General features: G+C 58.1%; 1 protein-coding gene across 1 annotated transcript; it reads right to left on the bottom strand.

Moving 5' to 3' along the window:
- Positions 1-1,350: 1,350 nt before the first annotated feature.
- Positions 1,351-16,432, bottom strand: TRIM8 (tripartite motif containing 8). The gene is made up of 6 exons (XM_047760289.1): positions 14,840-16,432; positions 5,454-5,549; positions 4,889-5,122; positions 3,573-3,604; positions 3,319-3,434; positions 1,351-2,972 (listed from the first exon to the last, which is right to left on the bottom strand). Exons 1-6 carry the CDS (start codon positions 15,407-15,409, stop codon positions 2,365-2,367), a joined length of 1,656 nt encoding a protein of 551 aa, XP_047616245.1. The 5' UTR covers positions 15,410-16,432; the 3' UTR covers positions 1,351-2,364.
- Between the last annotated feature and the right edge of the window lie 642 nt (positions 16,433-17,074).

The following is a 17,074-nucleotide window of genomic DNA, read 5'->3' as shown; positions in this document are numbered from 1 at the left end:
GCTTCCTGCCAGAGTGGGGAAGGGGGAGCAGTGAAGCAAGGCCCTCCCCTACACAGACACATACACACACACACAGACCCTGAGTCATTTTCTACTCCAAGATGGGAGGAGAGAGGCATTTAGCAAGAACAAGACTTTGGGCTGACCAGCCCTACTGGCCAGGAGACAAGGACGGACTGGGTCTTCCAACTTGAGTCCTTATTTTTTCTGAAAAGAGGGGTGACTAAGAGTCGGCGAGTCTTGGACCCCTGGCATAGGACTTACCCATAACTCCCTATCATCTTGCTTCAGGTTTCCTGGGGCGGCAGGCGTTCAGGCCCTGGTTCTACCCAGACCAGGGAAAAGAGAATTAGACCAGGAAAAGAACCTGAGCAAACGTTCCCCTCCTACTGGTCCAGAAGGGCACAGGCTGCTTTACAAATAAGCAGACCCATGCAAAGTGTTAGGCAACAAACCAGAGATCTTTTTAAAAGATCAGCTCCCCCTCCCGCCCCCCCCCCCACCTGCAACAGAAGAGGGTTTGGTGTGCCCCCGCCCCTCCTTCTATCCCATAGGTCCCTCTGACAAACAGGTCCCTGGCCAGTCCCTCATGGCAACACATCTCAAACCCCAGGATGTGTCAGAATTGCCAGGGAGTTTAAAATGCAGATTCCTGGACCCTCAGTGATTCCCAGAGCCAAAGTAGGGTCCCCGGGATCAGCTCCTTTAACAAGCTCCCAAGACATGCTAGACTGTGAGAAGTGCTGCCAAAGAGGGTGACAGCAAGATGTCTTTCACCTTGCTAGCCTCCCTCCATGCCTCCCACAGTGCAAGATTTTCCTGCCTGCTCTTCCTCCATGCTCAGGGGCAGGAGCCAGAGCCCAAGTCACCAAAGGAAGCATAGAGCTGAGAGACATCCTCCCCACCCCCAGCCAATGGGGACCAGTTTGACTAAATTCCAAGACAGGGTCTGCTCTACCTCTGGACCCTTGGCCCTACATAGTGCCTGGCGCTTAGCATGTGCCTAATATTTGTGGACTGAAGGAGGTAAACTTTCCAAGACTCATAGAAAGGTATTTCTTCCTTTGTCTGTCCTTGCTAAGAGCATGTTGGCAGAAACTCAAAGAGATGCCGAAGCCCATGCAGCAGGGGGCTGGGCCCGGGAGGCCCTCAGCAAATATTTGTCAAATGAACCCAAGGCCGAGTAGCTGGAGTTAGTGCTTGACGAATGGGCGTTCATGGGCCTGGAACAGGCTAAACCGAGGAATCGAGGCCAGGGCTTTCCATCCCTAGAAGGGCCCCTCCCCACACCAACGCCCGAAGCCCCCAGGCAGGCCTGGGGGAGTTGGGGGTAAGAGGCGAGGCAGGGAGTGGGACTGCGCCATTATGTTTATTAGAAGGTTGGATTTCCGTGTGTGCTCTAGACAGATTACAGAATAAATACCTGCGCCTTGAGAACAGGAAGTCCACGATTCATACAAAGTGCTCACTACAGGAAGTTGCTGTGTCAAAATCCAGGCAAGACCCAACTCCGGGCAACCCCTCCTCTCCCACTAACCTCAACAAGGGCTGTGCTATGGTTTTTTTATTTTATTATTTCTTTTATTTCTCTTTATTATTATTAATATTATTATTATTTGCTTTTGTTGTGGTCACTATCATTGGCAAAGTTCCTTTCCCCTTTCCTGGACATGGGGTTCCTGTCTTTAAGATTCCATTCTGAGGCTGAAGGTGCCGAAAAGCTGCTTGAGAAGTGGCCTTTGCACTCCATCTGGGAGGATGGTGAGAAGAAGGAAGTAGGAGAAATCATTCCTGTTTTTTTTAAGAGAAAAGAAAAAAAAAAAAAAAAAAAGCCCCACGATCTACAGGTCATTCCTTATCCGGCCAGTGATCAAACTGCCCAAAAGAAAAACAAGAGGAGAAGCAGGCCAGTGGGCACTGGTCCCTCCTCCCCCTGGGGCTGGGCGAGGAGAGGTGGAAACTGCCCCTCCCCCCAAGGCTTTAGGGGAAGCTGAGGCTCCTTCCAGCCTCAGGGGTGGGAAGGGGAAGGAGTGGAAGGAAAAAGGAGAGACAGAGAGAGAGAGCGAGTGAGCTCAGCGCCTTGAGGTAGACGCTTTCCCAACTCCGGGGCCACCTGCGGCCCCGGCCCAGGCCAGCTCCCACTGTCACCTCCGCGTCCAGGAGATTCTTTAAAAAAAAAAAAAAAAAAAAATCAAAACAAGCCCCAAACAAAACAAAATCCAAAAGGAAAACACTTGGGGGAATGAAGGGGGAAGGGAGGAAGGGCAGGAAGGAAGGTAGGAGGGCAGGTCTCTGGATGCATCATTCCCGAGCCACTGGGGGCTGGGGGGGAAGATTCCCCAGCGCCCCGCTGCCCGCGTGGCGTTAGCTCGTCACGTAGTGTTTGGTGGACGGCTGCCCATACACCCTGTAGAAATCCTGGTGGCCAGGCTGCTGGGAGGCGTCGAGCCAGTCTCTGACCGCCAGGCCGGGAAGGGACTGGGGGACGGAGGGTGTGGGCGGGAGCGGGTGTGAGTACTCCTGCGAGGGCACTGTCCAGGGGAAGTGGCCGGAGCGGGGGTAGGGCTGGTGGCCACCGTGGTTGGCCACGGAAGAACAGTAACAGTTGTCCACAGAACAGACGAGAATCTTGCGGCCGCCATACTGGGGGAGCATGGGCTGCTGGGCGGCGGAGCCATTGGGGTACTGCGATGGGGGGAACACAGGACTTGAGTGCACTGGTTGGGCGCCGCCCGGCAGGGACACCAAGTGCTGCGTGGAGCTGCAGGGGCCCAGGGGCTGCCCTGACTGGCCCTCGCCGCTGGCCGTGCCCGCTGCCCCATACTGGCCGCCCACGGGGCCCGACGACGTCTCTAGGAAACTGGCCTCAGGGAAGGCCGTCGAGTGCTTGCGCTTCTCCGCCCCTGAGCTGCTCACGCCACAAGGGTACAGGGGGACGCTCTGCAGGAAGGGCACCGGTGTGCTGAAGGGGCCTGCGGAGAGGGTGGGCAAAAGTCGCTAAAGCCCCCATCCCAGGCAGCCCAGGCCTCCTCTCCTCTGGGGACCTTTCCCGTCTATTGGACTGAGAACAATACGTCATGCAGCATCTGCATGCTCACTACTCCATTAGCCCCGTGGACACTATTATTACTCCCATTTTACAGCTGAAGAAACTGAGGCTCCGGGAGGTACTATGGCTTGCCCAAATCCCACAGCTTCCATAGCTAGAAGGGGCAAAGCCAGGATGTGAAGGTCTATCTGACTAGAGGGAAGGTTCTGGCATTTACCCCTGCCCAAAATGTTCTCTCCCTTTGATTGAGGAGCCGACCCTCCCCTCACCTTCTAGCATCTTCCGCAGCTGCTTCTCCTTCTTGGCCACCTCGTTCAGGAAGAGCTTGGAGTTCAGGTGGCCGATCTTAGGGGGAGAAAGGCTGCTGCCTGTGCAGGTCTGGGTCCTGGGGGCAGTGGACGGGGCATCTGCTGTGAGGAGGTATTACCGGTAAGCCCGCCCTACCTCCCCCCGGTGGGCCTGGCCCTCCCCGCCATCCCCCAAGATGTGTCCCCCACCCCGAAGGCCGGTGCCAGCTGCTCACCTGTCCATTAGGATTTTCACAGACTTGGTGTTCTAGGGGGAGAGAAAAGGGTTAGTCAGTGGGAAAGGCAGCAGGGCGAGCAGAAGATGGACGCTGCCCTGTCCTCCCTCCCTCTGGAGCAGGGCTGACCTTCTGATTCTGCCCAGAGTGTGGCAGGGGCAGGGGGTGGGGTGCCTCCACTTTCAGACAATTGAGCACTTGCTATGTGACAGACAACATTGGAAGTGCTTTCTATACCTCCATCTCTACCTAAACAATTACCCTAGGAGGGAGGTTCTGCAGGCCCTCAATCTTTTAGGCAAGAAGTGCTTTAGGGAGTTCCCTGGTGGCCTAGCAGTTAAGGATCCAGCGTTGCCACTGCTGTGGCTTGGGTCACAGCTGTGGCGCAGGTTCCAGTGCTGGCCCAGGAACTTCTGCATGCCACATAAGAAGAAAAAAAAAAAAAAAAAAAGGATATGTTTTGGAATTTGGAATTTTCTGGACTTTGGAAGGGAAATATGATGCCTGAATCACATATGACATTATCATCCTCAGTAGGACACTGTAATCTAACATCGACATTTCTGCAGCAATAGGTCTGAATATTTGTACCGACTAAGATAAAGACCATAAATGGCTAACACCAATTCCAGTCAAATTTTGCTGTTAAATGAGTTGTCTGAACTTTTTTCCTGGAGTTCCTGTCGTGGCTCAGTGGTTAACGAACCTGACTAGCATCCGTGAGGACACAGGTTTGATCCCTGGCCTCGCTCAGTGGGTTAAGGATCTGGCGTTGCCATAGGCTGTGGTGTAGGTTGCAGACGTGGCTCGGATCTGGCGTGGCTGTGGCTGTGGTGTAGGCCGGCAGCTGGAGCTCTGATTCGACCCCTGGCCTGGGAACCTCTGTATGCTGCGGTTGAGGCCCTAAAAAGACCAAAAATGAATAAACAAATAATTAATTAAAAAAAAAAAAACCTCTTTTCCTTCAGTTTTCAGAGACTTTTTAAAATTTGGAATTGTGGACAATAGGTAATATATCTGTATTTTCAACCCCATTTTATAAGTGAGGGAGCAGAGGCCTAGGGAACACATATGACTTGCCCAAGGTCAAAAAGCTAGAAAGAACACGCTCTGTGTGTGTGTGTGTGTGTGTGTGTGTGTGTGTGTGTGTGCGTGTGTGCGCGCGCGCGTGTGTAGGGGGGTGTCTTGAAACCATGCTGGCCAGCTCCGAAGCCCTGTGAGCCCTGGTGGGGGACCTGGTTGGGGAGCAAAGCCTTGCAGACTCCAATTTAGAAACGTCCCCTGGGTCCTGCTAACCGGTCCCGGGCCCAGCCCACCTTCATGAAGCTGACATCCTCCGTCTTGTCAAAGAGCAGCTGCAGGGAGCCCAGCAGCTTCTTGGCCTCCTGCATGCGCTCCCCGAGGTGCAGCGCCTGCGCTGCGTTCTCGCTGCAGAACTTGGCCTGGGCCTTGTCCAGGACCTCCACTGTCTGCCGCAGGTCCTCGTCCAGCAGCTGGTGCAGCTTCTCGTACTGCAGCCGCACTTCCTCCTTCAGCTGGCTCACCTTCTCCTGCGGGCACAGCAGCAAGAGTGGATGAGCAGTAAGCACTGGGGACCTCTGGCTGCCACTCCTGCCCGTCTCACATCCTGGATGCAGGAGTCTGGGACCTCAAAACCCCAGGATGCCCAGGGCAAGGTGTGAGCTACCGATTGATTCCCTGCTGGTAGCCCAAGGCTCTGCGCCAGCTACCCTGGCACCACTGGGGGCTCAGCCACCAATGGTTCAAGAGCTTCTGGCACAGAACTGACCATGCAACAGATCCTAGCCCAAGGAAGGAACTAGCCCAAGGCCCTGTACCCAAGGTGCCCTCACCCCAGACGAGGGGCTTGGGCTTAGCTACCTCCACCAGGCGCTTGTCTGACTCGAGCTTGTATAGCTGGTCCTCAATGTCCTGCTCTCGCTCCTCCAGCCGGTCCTGCTGCTTCATCAGCATCTTCTGCAGAGACAGTTGGGGGGTGGGGCATCAGAAGGGCTGACATGGGTGCACAGCATCCTTCCTTCCGCAGAACAGACTCATCCAGTTAGATCCTTTGACCCAAATGACCAAAAATTTCTGCCACCCAACCCCTTCTGAGCCCCCATGGCATTCCGGGGGACTGGTGACCGCAGTCCCCAGGAACAGAAAGCCTGGAATAGCTTCCCACACACACATCTAAACCACGAGCTTTCTGAGGCAGGGTCAGGCCAGGTGCTCCGTTCTAAGCACTTTTCCTGTATAAACGCATCCAATCATTCCAGTAATGCTCTAAGTACTATTACCATCCCCATTTCAGAGATGAGGAGACCAGAGAGGCTAGGTAATTCATCCAGACAGCTAGTAAGCGTCAGAGCTGGGATACAAACCTAAATGATCAGGCAGTAGGGTCTGTTCTTATCCAAGGCGCGCTGCCTCTCTCTGGGGAGCATCACCTTGGAAGCGATGCAGAGAGTCAAACGGCACTCCCGGGTCTCACAGGCCCTCTGGCCCAGTCCAGAGATCCCAGCCCACGCTTGCCTTACACCTGGGGGGGCATCAAGCCAGAAGCTGCCCCCTCGCTTCCTCTGACACTGAGAGCTAGGCCTCTGAAGTCCTTGATAGCTTCCTCGGCCCCTCGGTTGGACCCAGGTGGAAAGGAGACTCTGGCTCTCCTAGGCCGGTCTCCTGGGAGCTGCTGGACCATGCTGCTCTTCTGGCCCTCAATCTCCCATCTCCATAACCCTCTCCTCCCAGTCCTGCCCATCCCGGCTGTTCCATCCTCACTGTCATCCTCCCTCACCAGAAAGACCTCTTCAAAGAGGGTCTCTCCCCTGTTCAGCCTTCAATGTCCCCTCTTTCCAAACACTTTAGGCTCTTTTTTTTGTCCTTTTAGGGCCACGCCCTCAGCATATGGAGGTTCCCAGGCTAAGGGCTGAATCGGAGCTACAGCTGCCGGCCTACACCACAGCCACAGTAACGCCAGATCCAAGCCACGTCTGTGACCTACACCACCGCTCACGGCAACGCCGGATCCTTAACCCACTGAGCGAGGCCAGGGATCGAACCTGCGTCCTCATGGATGCTAGTCAGATTGGTTTCCGCTGTGCCACAACGGGAACTCCCCCCAGACACTTTAGGCTCTTGTGACCTGACTCTCCCAGCCAAGAGGGCTGGGTATCCCGTCCCTGACACTCTGCATGTCTGAACTCCCTGCACCCTGCTGACGCTTTTCTGCAGCCACAGGGCCCCTCCCCATCCCTGGTCTGTCCTTCCAGGCCCAACTTAAGGTCCTGCTCCTCTAGGAAACTTTCCACGGCCCCTACTTAGAGTGTGCAGGTCCCTCCCTATCCTGGCTGTAGTAGGGCTGTCACATCCTGCTGTCCCTCAGTAGCTGTGCTGTCCCATACAGCAGCCACTAGTCACATGTGGCTATTTTCATTTTCAGTTAATTAAAACAAATTAAACATCAGTTCTTCAGTTCAGGTGCTCAATAGCTACACGTGGCTAGTGCCTAAGGTCCTGGACACCTCAGACACGAAATGTGACCACCTCAGAGAAAGACCTCTAGCACCACACCGTCCTATAGTCTGACTCACAAACTGTGGTCTGATCTCCAAACGAAACTCAAGGCCTCTTGAAAATAACGCTTCGCTGCTCCACTTCTCTTCCCAGCCAGGACCCACTAAGGCCCCAGCACCCTACAGCTGCATCACGTGTTCGCTGAATAAACCCATGGATTTTGCACACAAAATAAGGTTTGCAAAGCCGACTGCACAGAAACTAGCTCACAGTAAGTGTCCACTCAACCTGAGCGGTTCTTTTTTTTTTACTCCGTGTGGGCCTCAGAGTTGACCCTCAAGTTTCACCCCATGACCCCCGCACCCTTCCACACTCAGCCGGCTTCCCAAAGGCAAGCTGCCACCCATCCCTTCCTCCTTCCCCAACCCCTTCCAGACATGGGCAAGTCAAGGCCAGCAAGCGTTCAGCGACCCGGGTTTGTGTTGGTGGCTCCACTTGGAACAGAAAACCAGGGCTCTGGGGACAGGAGGAAATAGTGAGTGAACCTCTCAGATTCTGAGCTGGGAAAGCCTGGGGTACACACCCTGCCCCCCAAACAACTTGACCTTTCAGTGACCCAGGACAGTACCTTAAGAGACAGCCCCAGGGGTTCCCGACGTGGCTCAGCAGAAACGAATCTGACTAGTATCCATGAGGATGCAGGTTCGATCCTTGGCCTCGCTCAGTGGGCTAAGGATCCAGCATTGCTGTGAGCTGTGGTGTAGGTCACAAATGCGGCTCAGATCTGGCGTCGATGTAGGTGTGGCGTAGGCTGGCAGCTATAGCTCCGATTCGACCCCTAGCCTGGGAACCTCCATCTGCCATGGGTGTGGCCCTAAAAAGACAAAAAAAAAAAAAAGAGAGAGACAGACAGCCCCAGGAAATCTTGCCCTGCCCCCCACCCCAGCAGCCCATCCTTCCAGCAGGCCCCACCTCAGCCCCACATGCCCAGGGATCTGCTGCCAGGCTGAGACAGAGCTGGCTGGGAGCAGGAACAGAAGTAGTCATGCATCCTCTCTGCCTGTGAAATCACCCCAGGCACGTGAACAGGGCAGGCAGCACCCCACAGTATGGCCCAGCTACATGCATGCATGCACCCAGGCACATATTGTCACCTGGGCCCTGAGGCCACCTCAGGCACACTGTTGCACACATACAAACACACACACCCCCACCATGTGGTGAAGACTGGGCCTCCTGAAGGCCCCAGACAAGTGAGGGAGGCCTGCCTGAAGGCAGGGTGGCCAGGATACCCTTCAGGACATGGGGCCTTTTTGCCTCCCCTGTAACAAGTGGCCCTCAAATGTTTGCCTGCTGGCTGCCTCATCCCCACACTCAGGAGGACAGTCCCCAGATGCAGCTCAGGCTTCCAGCTGCTCCTGCTTGCCCAGCTTGCCCAGCGCACAGGGTAGCGGACAGCTCGGGCCCCTCCCCTATCCCCGTGCACCACGTCTCCCTGCGAAACTACTTCCCATGACCAAACCCATCAGTGTCAGGCGGGGGGTGGGGTGGGGGGGCACCTGCAGCTGAGTCCCAAATGTGGCGCAGGAGAGGCAGCCCCAGATAGGTTCCAGCCCCCACTTCCCTCAGAGGCGAGGGACTGGGCCGTTCCACTCCCACCCTCCAAACCCCTTCAGGGAGTCCAGGGCTGACCCCTTAGGACGCAGCCAAGGGAGGTACTTCCTGCCCGGTCCTGGAGGCGGGGCTCAGCCCCTTCCCTCTCCTAGGCTTTTCTCCAATCCTTTCCTGGCAGCACTGGCACCCTGGGGCCCTGAGGTGTCTTCCTTTAGCTTCTCGGTCAAGGGCCTGGTTCCTGCCTGTGCAGAGCTCTCTGGGGTGCAGGCCGGTCCAGGTCTAGCAGAGGCACTGCCCGTACTCCCTGGCAGGTGGCTGTTTCATCTCCCCTCCCCTAGCTCAGAGGCTCCTGTCTCCCTGGCAGGAGGAAGGGAGGGGCCAGGAATAGGAAGGAAACTGGCCAGGGGGGTGCCAGCCAGGAAGGGCAGGGAGGGGGCCCAGCACAGCCAGCTCACCCTTGCATGGGTCACCCTCCCCCGGGGGCAGGTGATCCTCATCCTGACAGTCAGCACCTGGGAGACACCAGGGGCTTGGGGGGGGGGGGTCACGGCTACCGCAGGCGCTGGAAACACGGGGGAAGGAGGGAAATAGCTACTTCCTGCCCCTTTATCATCCCTCCCCTCGATTCCGATTCCAGCAAATGACTGAGTCGGGTTGCTGAGAGGCTGGAAGATGGGGGGCAGAGGGAGCAGGGCCTGGAGCCCTCCCCACCACCGCAGCCTCCTTCTCTTCCCAGCTTCCTGGGAACGACGGAGAGCTGAGGCTCCATCGCCCACAGCAGAGAGATTTCCCAGCTTGATTCAGGGCAAAGGCTCTCAATGCAGGGCGGGCGGGCAATTGACCACCTGCTCCTGGCCCACCTCGAGTCACCTGCGCGGTGGCTCACCTCAAGTGCGCAGGAACAGAGCTGAGGGGGGCAACCACGGTCTAGACTACGAGCACTTAAGGGACGGGCCTCCAGCAGGTGGAGGGGCAACGCAAGGCCCAGCTCGGCTCCATACATGCTGGCCCAGGCTGGCCGGACCGGCTCGCTCCCGTCCCTGTCCCTTCCCTGAGGACCTAAGGCCTTCCGTGGTCTCTGCTCCTGGGCCTCTGAGGGCAAGAGCATCAAGAAGACTTGGGGGCATGCCATTCCCAGCCCTCCAAAACCCTCCCACCTGTTGCCCAATGTTCTAGACTCTGCCTTGAGTGGCTCCCTCTGACGCCCCTTCCAGCCCCGAGGGGGACATTCGTGAGCCCCCGACGTTCCTGCCCTGGGAACGCCTCACAGCCCTCTGGAGACTGACTGGACTCAGCAGATGCATAAGGCTGTGGGGACTTTAGGCTGTATAAAAGCTAAGAAATAATAATAGTAAAACCCTCAAGTTACCCTTGAAGAGAAACAAGGTCAGGTGGGACCAGGGCCCCAGGAGCTAGCTGGGCCACTGGAGCACCCCATCCTGCTCAGATCCCTGCCCGGTTGACTCTCGGGCCAGCTCTGGATGCAGCCCCTGCTCAGAGCTACCCCATCCTAACCCTTCCTAGCAGCCAAAGCCGCTGTCCCCTCTCCCACGTAAGCCCTGGTCCCAGAGTACTCCCTCCTCATCTCAGAGCTGCTTCTGCCTGCCCCGGACGCCCCCTCGGAGGCTTCAGCCCCTGCTGGGGCCACCTCGTGGACCCCCAGGCTGGGGGCAACCACAGACCCAGAAAAAAGAGGCTGGAGGGCAGGAGGCAGGGCAGGGAGAAAGGCAGCAGCTCGGAGGCAAGCCTAGGCAGACCCCAGAGAGGGTTTCCCAGCTGCGGAGCGGAGTTAGCTTTTGCCATGCAGAGAGCAGCGCTCTGGGGCAGCAGAACAAAGAGGCGAGAGAGAAAGCCCCCCTTTGTCTGGCTTTGAATGCCAGGCCAGCCGGGAAGGAAGGCTTTCCCAGAGCCAGGGATGAGGCCAGCCAGGCCTGCCTGCTCAGTCCAGGGCTGGGGCCCAGGCAGGGCTCACCTTCTTCCTACGCCCACCCGCACTGCCCCCAACACAGCATCACAGGATCCATCCAGCTTCTACCTCCAATCCCCACAAGCTCACCCGAAGGTGCATCCTGGCCTCCCCCCGCCAACCGCCTCGCCAGGTGAGAAAGTCACACAGGACTCACACCCACCCACCCACCCGCCACTGCCAGGCAGGCAGTCACTGGCCGGCATGCGTGCACACTCAGCTTCAACTCGCAGGTGTACAGCGAGCGGGGCACCCTCCTCTCCCTCACACACACACTCTCACGTCTTCCCAGCCCTGCAGCTACACACAAGCCGACTCTGTCATTAAGTCAGTCACTCACGCAGTACCTGCTCAGAAACATACACGTGAGATGCCAAAAAAGGAGTCCCGTGTGAGTTGCACAATCAAGTACAGCAGTTACACACAGCACGCAAACACCTGCATGCAGACATGGACGCACAGGCACCCAGAGCTGCAGGAGGCAGAGGAATCAATAGGGCGTACATGACAGGCGCCTGGCTGTGTCAGCAGCATCCGGGGGTGGAGGTGGGGGGCTGGGCCTCTGCCTCAGGCTCCTCTCTGCCCAGGACCCAGGGAGGAGGGCCAAGCCGGGCCCCTGCTTCCTGATCCTTCAAGATGGTCAAGGAAGGAGCAGCTCCAGGACCCTCACACCTCCTGTGCACACACACACAGCCTCCCCTCCCCCCGCCAAGACCTCAAGAGTACAGTCAAGGGGTGGGCGGTGGGAAGCCGTGGATCTGCGCTACCTGAGTCAGACCGCAGCCACAGCCCAGCTCTAGCTGGGCCAGGGCAGCCCTCACTCCCAGAGCCTCCTGGGAGACAGACACATGGTGCAGGGATCCAGTGCAAGCCCGCCAGGCAGGGACAATGTGAGCAGGGCAACTTCACCCCCAGTAGCTGCCAACCCCAAACATGCCCAAGAAGTATGATCCCAACCCCAGAGAACATCTCCTCCACTCTAAACCTTCAAGAAAGCAAGGAACAGGGTCATGGGGACATTCCCAACCTCAGTCTGGGGTGCTAAGAATGACCCAGGGGCACGACTATGACCTGAACACACACACCCACACCCACCCTGCAGAGCCCTTCAGACATAACTAGGCCTGATCTCCGGTCTTCTTTCCACGCTGAGGGAGGTCATGAAATAGGGGTGCTCCTAGCTATACCAGTTGCTCACATGATCCCCTAAGCCTCGGGGCTGGAAGAGGGTCTGAATACCCAGGGCTGCCATGCCTGAGCCCACCAGGATATCCCAGTCTTGGGCCCTTAGCCTCCCGTAGCCTCAGAGAACATATTTGGGGTCCAGGCGTGTCTCAAAGAGGGTCTCTGGGGTCTACCCAGTGGGCATTCAGGCCTCAGGGCAAGTGGCCTCACAGTGGGTTTGCAGGGGCAGAGTAAGGCTAGGACTTCCAAGGCCTGACTCTGAGACCCCCTGCTAGACCCCCACTGGCCAGAAGTCCTGCTCACCTTTCTGCTGGCCCATGTAGGTGCTTTGAGTATGAGGGTGGGGAGCCAGCAAGGGGATATTGATCGGGGTTTCCTATTTCTGGCCAACAGGGCATTTCAGCAGCCCCTGGCCCTCACCTGGGACAATAGAAGAGGAAGCACAAGAAGCAGAGCTGTATTTTCAGGCATGTGCCAGGTTGCCACGCTTCTGCTCCTCTATCTGATGTTGCCTTCATCAGACAGACGCCCTCCCACAAGGGAAAAGAGGCCCAGGAAAAGGCCCCTCCCCAGGCTGGGCTAGAGAGGATGAACTGAGTAATGGGTTCTTCCATTCAGGTTCCCTGTGGCTCACCCCCTCCCCCAAGGGTGGGGCCCCTCTTCTTCCTCCTTCAACACATCCAACCCACAATGAGCAGCGCTGGGCCACTGAAGGGTTTCCAACTCCAGTGCCCTGGGACACCGGAGAATCTGGAATGCCTGGGGCAGGGGGAGCCTGGAGAGGGACGAGACTCAGGCTGTGGGGCACAGATGCTGAGTGCACAGAACTGCACATCTGGCTGTGATGTAACCCACTACTTCTGAGCCTACCCACACCAGGAACAGGAACGCGCACACACACATACACACGCATGCAGGCGCACGCACACATGGAGCTGCTGACAAAGTTCAGGGCCTGCTTCTATCCAGTTCCTTCCATGAGCTGAGGGATCAGGGACCTGCTGGTGGGAACTCCAACTCCTAACTATACAGACAGGAGACAGGTCCATTTGATGGCAGAGCAGATGCTCTCAAAGATGCTCGCAAACACAAGACCCACATCTATAGATGCTCTCCTGCTACCAAATCGAGTACAACTGTGTTTCCTCCCCCACCCAAATGAAAGACACCTGAGCCCTTGACACAGCTAAGGGCAAAGCCTTGGGTGCAGGCACACAGTCCCTCGCCACCATGCTCGCTGCCCCCTTCTCTATGCCTTTCAGCCACATCTCTTTCACTTTCCACTGTCAATCCCAGGACAGAGAACTGGACAGCCTTCCTTCTCCTGCTTCTGCACTTTTCCCAGCCTCCTCCCCCAGCCCTTCCATCTTTATTAATAGCAGCAGCTTCCCAATACTAGGGAAAGTCTGGCCTCTGCCTGCCCTGGGTGGGGGATGGAAGACACTAGGGGCTCATTTGGTCCCCTAGACCTCTGCCTTTTCCAATCCTATTCGGGAGTTGGGGGGGGGGGGGGCTCTTCTCTCCATCCTCCACACTTCCTTTTAGAAACCAGAGGCCCTGCCTGGCACAACACCCTAGAGCTAGCCCATCCAACTAGAAACTAATTATACAGCAAATTTTGTTATCCCTGCCCTCAGCCTGTGGCAGCCCTCCTCCCTTCTGTGAGTTGTATCTGTATGTTTTTTAATTGCTAAATAGTGACTCATTCTCACTGGTTCCCACTCCCCCCCCCAAACAGGAAACAGCCCCCATCTACAACCGTCTTCTGCTCAGAGCTTCCTCATACCCAAGCTCCCCACCGGCCTCAACTAGCCTCCGGGGCCCCCACCCATAAACACTCCCAGTCCAACCAAAGCCCAACCTCACCCCCATGATATCACACCCAGGCCCCAAGCTGGGGCTTCGGAGATGGCTCAGACAGACTCAGGCCAACCCCTTCCTTCTGGTATGACTCAACCTTGAAAGCCAGGGGACCAGGGAGGGCCTAGGAGGAGCCCCCCTCCACTGAAGGGACGGAAGTATTGCTTCAGTCCAGCTCTAACGCCAGGCCCAGAGGCCTGAGAGGGAAGGCGGTTTTGACATTGGCCGCTGCTGCAGGGTGTATACAATGGGAGGGGATGCGGTTCCGTAATCACCCAGCGCAGCCCAGGGGAGCCAGCTGCCTGAAACCAGATTGCAAGGCGGCTCAACCTTAAACCCACAGGATTCTTTTTCCGTCTTCCACTTCCCCTCCCCAAATGTGGGAGGGCTGTGACAGAGGGCTGGGCTGGGAGAAAAGGGCTCAGGGTGATGAAGACATACTTTAAGGTTTGTTCATGCAGACGGGTGCAAAACACACAAGCACACAGAGAACAGATATTCTCACATAGAGAGTAGACTATGGGGAATAATCCAAATAGTTGAGATGCTGTCCCACGATGCCATTGGCTCGCCAGGCCTTGGCCAGATAGATACCAGGAGTTCTGCTCTCCCTCCGGAAGCTCCCCTCCACCTCCCCCCCCAGAGTGTTTCCAATAGGGCTTGAAACTAACATGGCTGCTTTTGTTTACTTCCTCATTGGTATGCCAGCATCATGGATCATGTCAGCCACAGCAGCGGCACCAGGACACTCATTACATAAACAGCAGCTGGAGAAGCAGGACCTGGGTCACTGCCTTTGGTGACTTCCCGTAGAGCCTACGGAAACAACGCCGGGAGGGGGAGGGAGCTGCGGGCAAAACAGAAAAGCAGCACCCAAACTCTAACCCTGACAACCCCACACCTCAATTTTATACATGACTGACAAGAGGGACCCTATGAGCACAGGTGCAGGAATCCATGAAGGAGGGACTGGGGACCCTTCTTGCCAGGATCTTGCCTCCAAACTTACAGAGTAGTAGAGTTTGGAAGGGGGCCCTCAGGCCTGATGTCACAAGAGTCAGCCTATCGGGATGGGTGGTCCCCAGGCAGTAGGGAGTGTGTGTGTGTATGTGTGCAGGGTACTTGCCCGGATCTCATTCCTTCGGATCTCCACGTCGCACACCGAATGTCCCTGATGCGCACCGCTGTAGTAGCAGCAGTACTGGCACACCGCCACCTGCTCGGCCTCGCAGTGGTAAAGGCGGTAGGCGTTGTGTTGCGGGCAGCTCCAGGCCCGCACGTCGTCCGCCTCCACCAGGAGGTGCCCGCGGGCGGTAGAGGGCTGCTGCAGGTGCGTCTGCACGTGGGACTGGCAGCAGGGCGCCTCGCAGCGCAGGCAGACCTTCTGCGCGGGCAACGGGGGGCCGCGGCGGCAGAACACGCAGTGCAGCGCCGCGGGCGGCTTCTCCACGTGCAGGGCGTTGAACTTCTCCACGATGTTAGTGAGCTTCAGGTTCTTCTCCAGGCCGGGCTTCTGGTTGTAAGCCTGGTTGCACTCGGGGCAGCGCACCAGGCCGCTGTCCTTGGCCCACGCCTCGCCAATGCAGCCCCGACAGAAGTTGTGTTTGCACGGCAATTGCACCGGCTCCACGAAGACATGCAGGCAGATGGGGCAAATGAGCTCCTCCTCGAAGCAGTTCTTCCAATTCTCCGCCATGGCGGCTGCGGGCAGCTCTCCCCAACTACCCAACCCTGGAGGTCCTTCCAGTGCAGCTCTGGGCCCACCGAGCCCTGAGCTCCAGCCCCAGGCGGCCCCGACAGTCGCTCAGTCACCAGCGCCTTCCGCGCGCCCGCCCCCCAGAGGAAGGAGCCTCGGTCCTCAAGCCGCGCGCGCAGCCGGCTGCGTCTCCTCCTCCTCCCGAGCGCCTAGCGGGAGGCAGCGGACTGCGCCAGGGCCGCGGCCGGGGCACCAGCCCTGGAGGGGAGCGCCGGGGTCCAAATTCCATATAAGAGGCCGCCTCCGGGTCGGTACGGCTAGGGCAGCGGCGGCCCGCGGCCTGCGCTCGGCCCCACGGCTGACATTGGGGCGCGCCCCAAGACGGACAGAGCCCGGGAGCCGCACACTTTCTCCAGCGACGGGGGCGGCGGCGGCAATGGTGGCTCCCTCCTGGCTCGCCGGCGCCGCGCCTCCCTCGCCTCGACCGGGGTCCGAGAGGCCGGGGAAGCGAGTGCGGCCGCGCGGAGAAGTGCTAGATCCGGACTGGGCGGGCAAAGCGAGCGGGTCCCCGGGTCGCAGCGCGGGCGCCCCTGGGCCGGCCGGCCGTCTGCGGGTGCAGGCTGCGGGGCGCAGGCGGGCCGACTCCGGGGCGCTGCGTGCGCGCAGGGGCAGTCATTCAGATGAAATTCCAGTCCCCGGCCAGAGACACCAGCCCGCCTCTGCCTTCCTCCTCCCTTCACAAATAGAAACGGAAGGGGGAGGGAGAGAAGTGGAAAAAAAAAAAAAAAAAAGCCAACCAGAAAGGGAGGGAGGAGAAGCCCCGGCTGTGCTCCGGACTGACCCCCTCGTCGCTACTTCTGCGCTCCCCCGAGGCCCGGCGCCGGGCGCCCCTGCCGCGGAGAGACCCCGCTCTCGGTCTCCGCGCTGGGCGGGCGCCCCGGCTCTGCCGAGGAAAACAAGGATTGATCAAACTAGAAAGGAATTTTTCTCAACTGCTAATGAACAGGAGGCTCAGCTCCCGGCCCTCCCCTCCCCCCCGCCCGGCCCTCCCCCTTCGCCACCTCGGCCCCCCTCCCCCCCACTTTCTTTTCTTCTCGGCCTCTGCTCCGGCCTGGAAGGCTCCGGGCTGCGGTCGGAGCCAGCCTGCTGCGGCGGGGCCGGGCCGAGCCAGCCGGGCCGGGCTGCCTCCCTCAGCGCCCAGCCATCTTGGGCTCCCGGCGGCCGCCGCGGTGGCGGCCAGAGGTCCGAGCGCGCTTGCTGGAGGGTCCTGCAGCGTTCTTTCTATCTCTCGCTCTCTTTTTTTCGGTGGGATTTTTTTTTTTTTTAAGCGGAGGGGCTGGCAGCTCCCTCAAATTAGGAGAGAGGGGAGAAAATGCCAAGTCCCGATTTCTCTCCACCTCTGCTCCACCCACCCCGGTTCTTTCCAAAAAATATAAAAAGATTAGAATTGGAAGAAGTCGGCAGAAAGGCAAGCGCCCGCGGCCCCCGGCTGCTGCCCAGGCGACGCGTCCGGGGCGGGCCCGCGCCGGTCGTTCCGTCGGTGGGTCGTTTGTCCTCCCGCTGCTTCTCAGCTGGGGGCAGGGCACTCCGGGCAGGGTCTCCGCAGCGGCTGTCGACTCAGAGCTTTATCCTCAGATCAAAAAAAAAAAAAAAAAAAAAAAAGGG

This window comes from Phacochoerus africanus, chromosome 15 (assembly GCF_016906955.1).
Source record: "Phacochoerus africanus isolate WHEZ1 chromosome 15, ROS_Pafr_v1, whole genome shotgun sequence".
NCBI lineage: Eukaryota > Metazoa > Chordata > Mammalia > Artiodactyla > Suidae > Phacochoerus > Phacochoerus africanus.
This window is presented reverse-complemented; position numbering and strand designations above follow the sequence as displayed.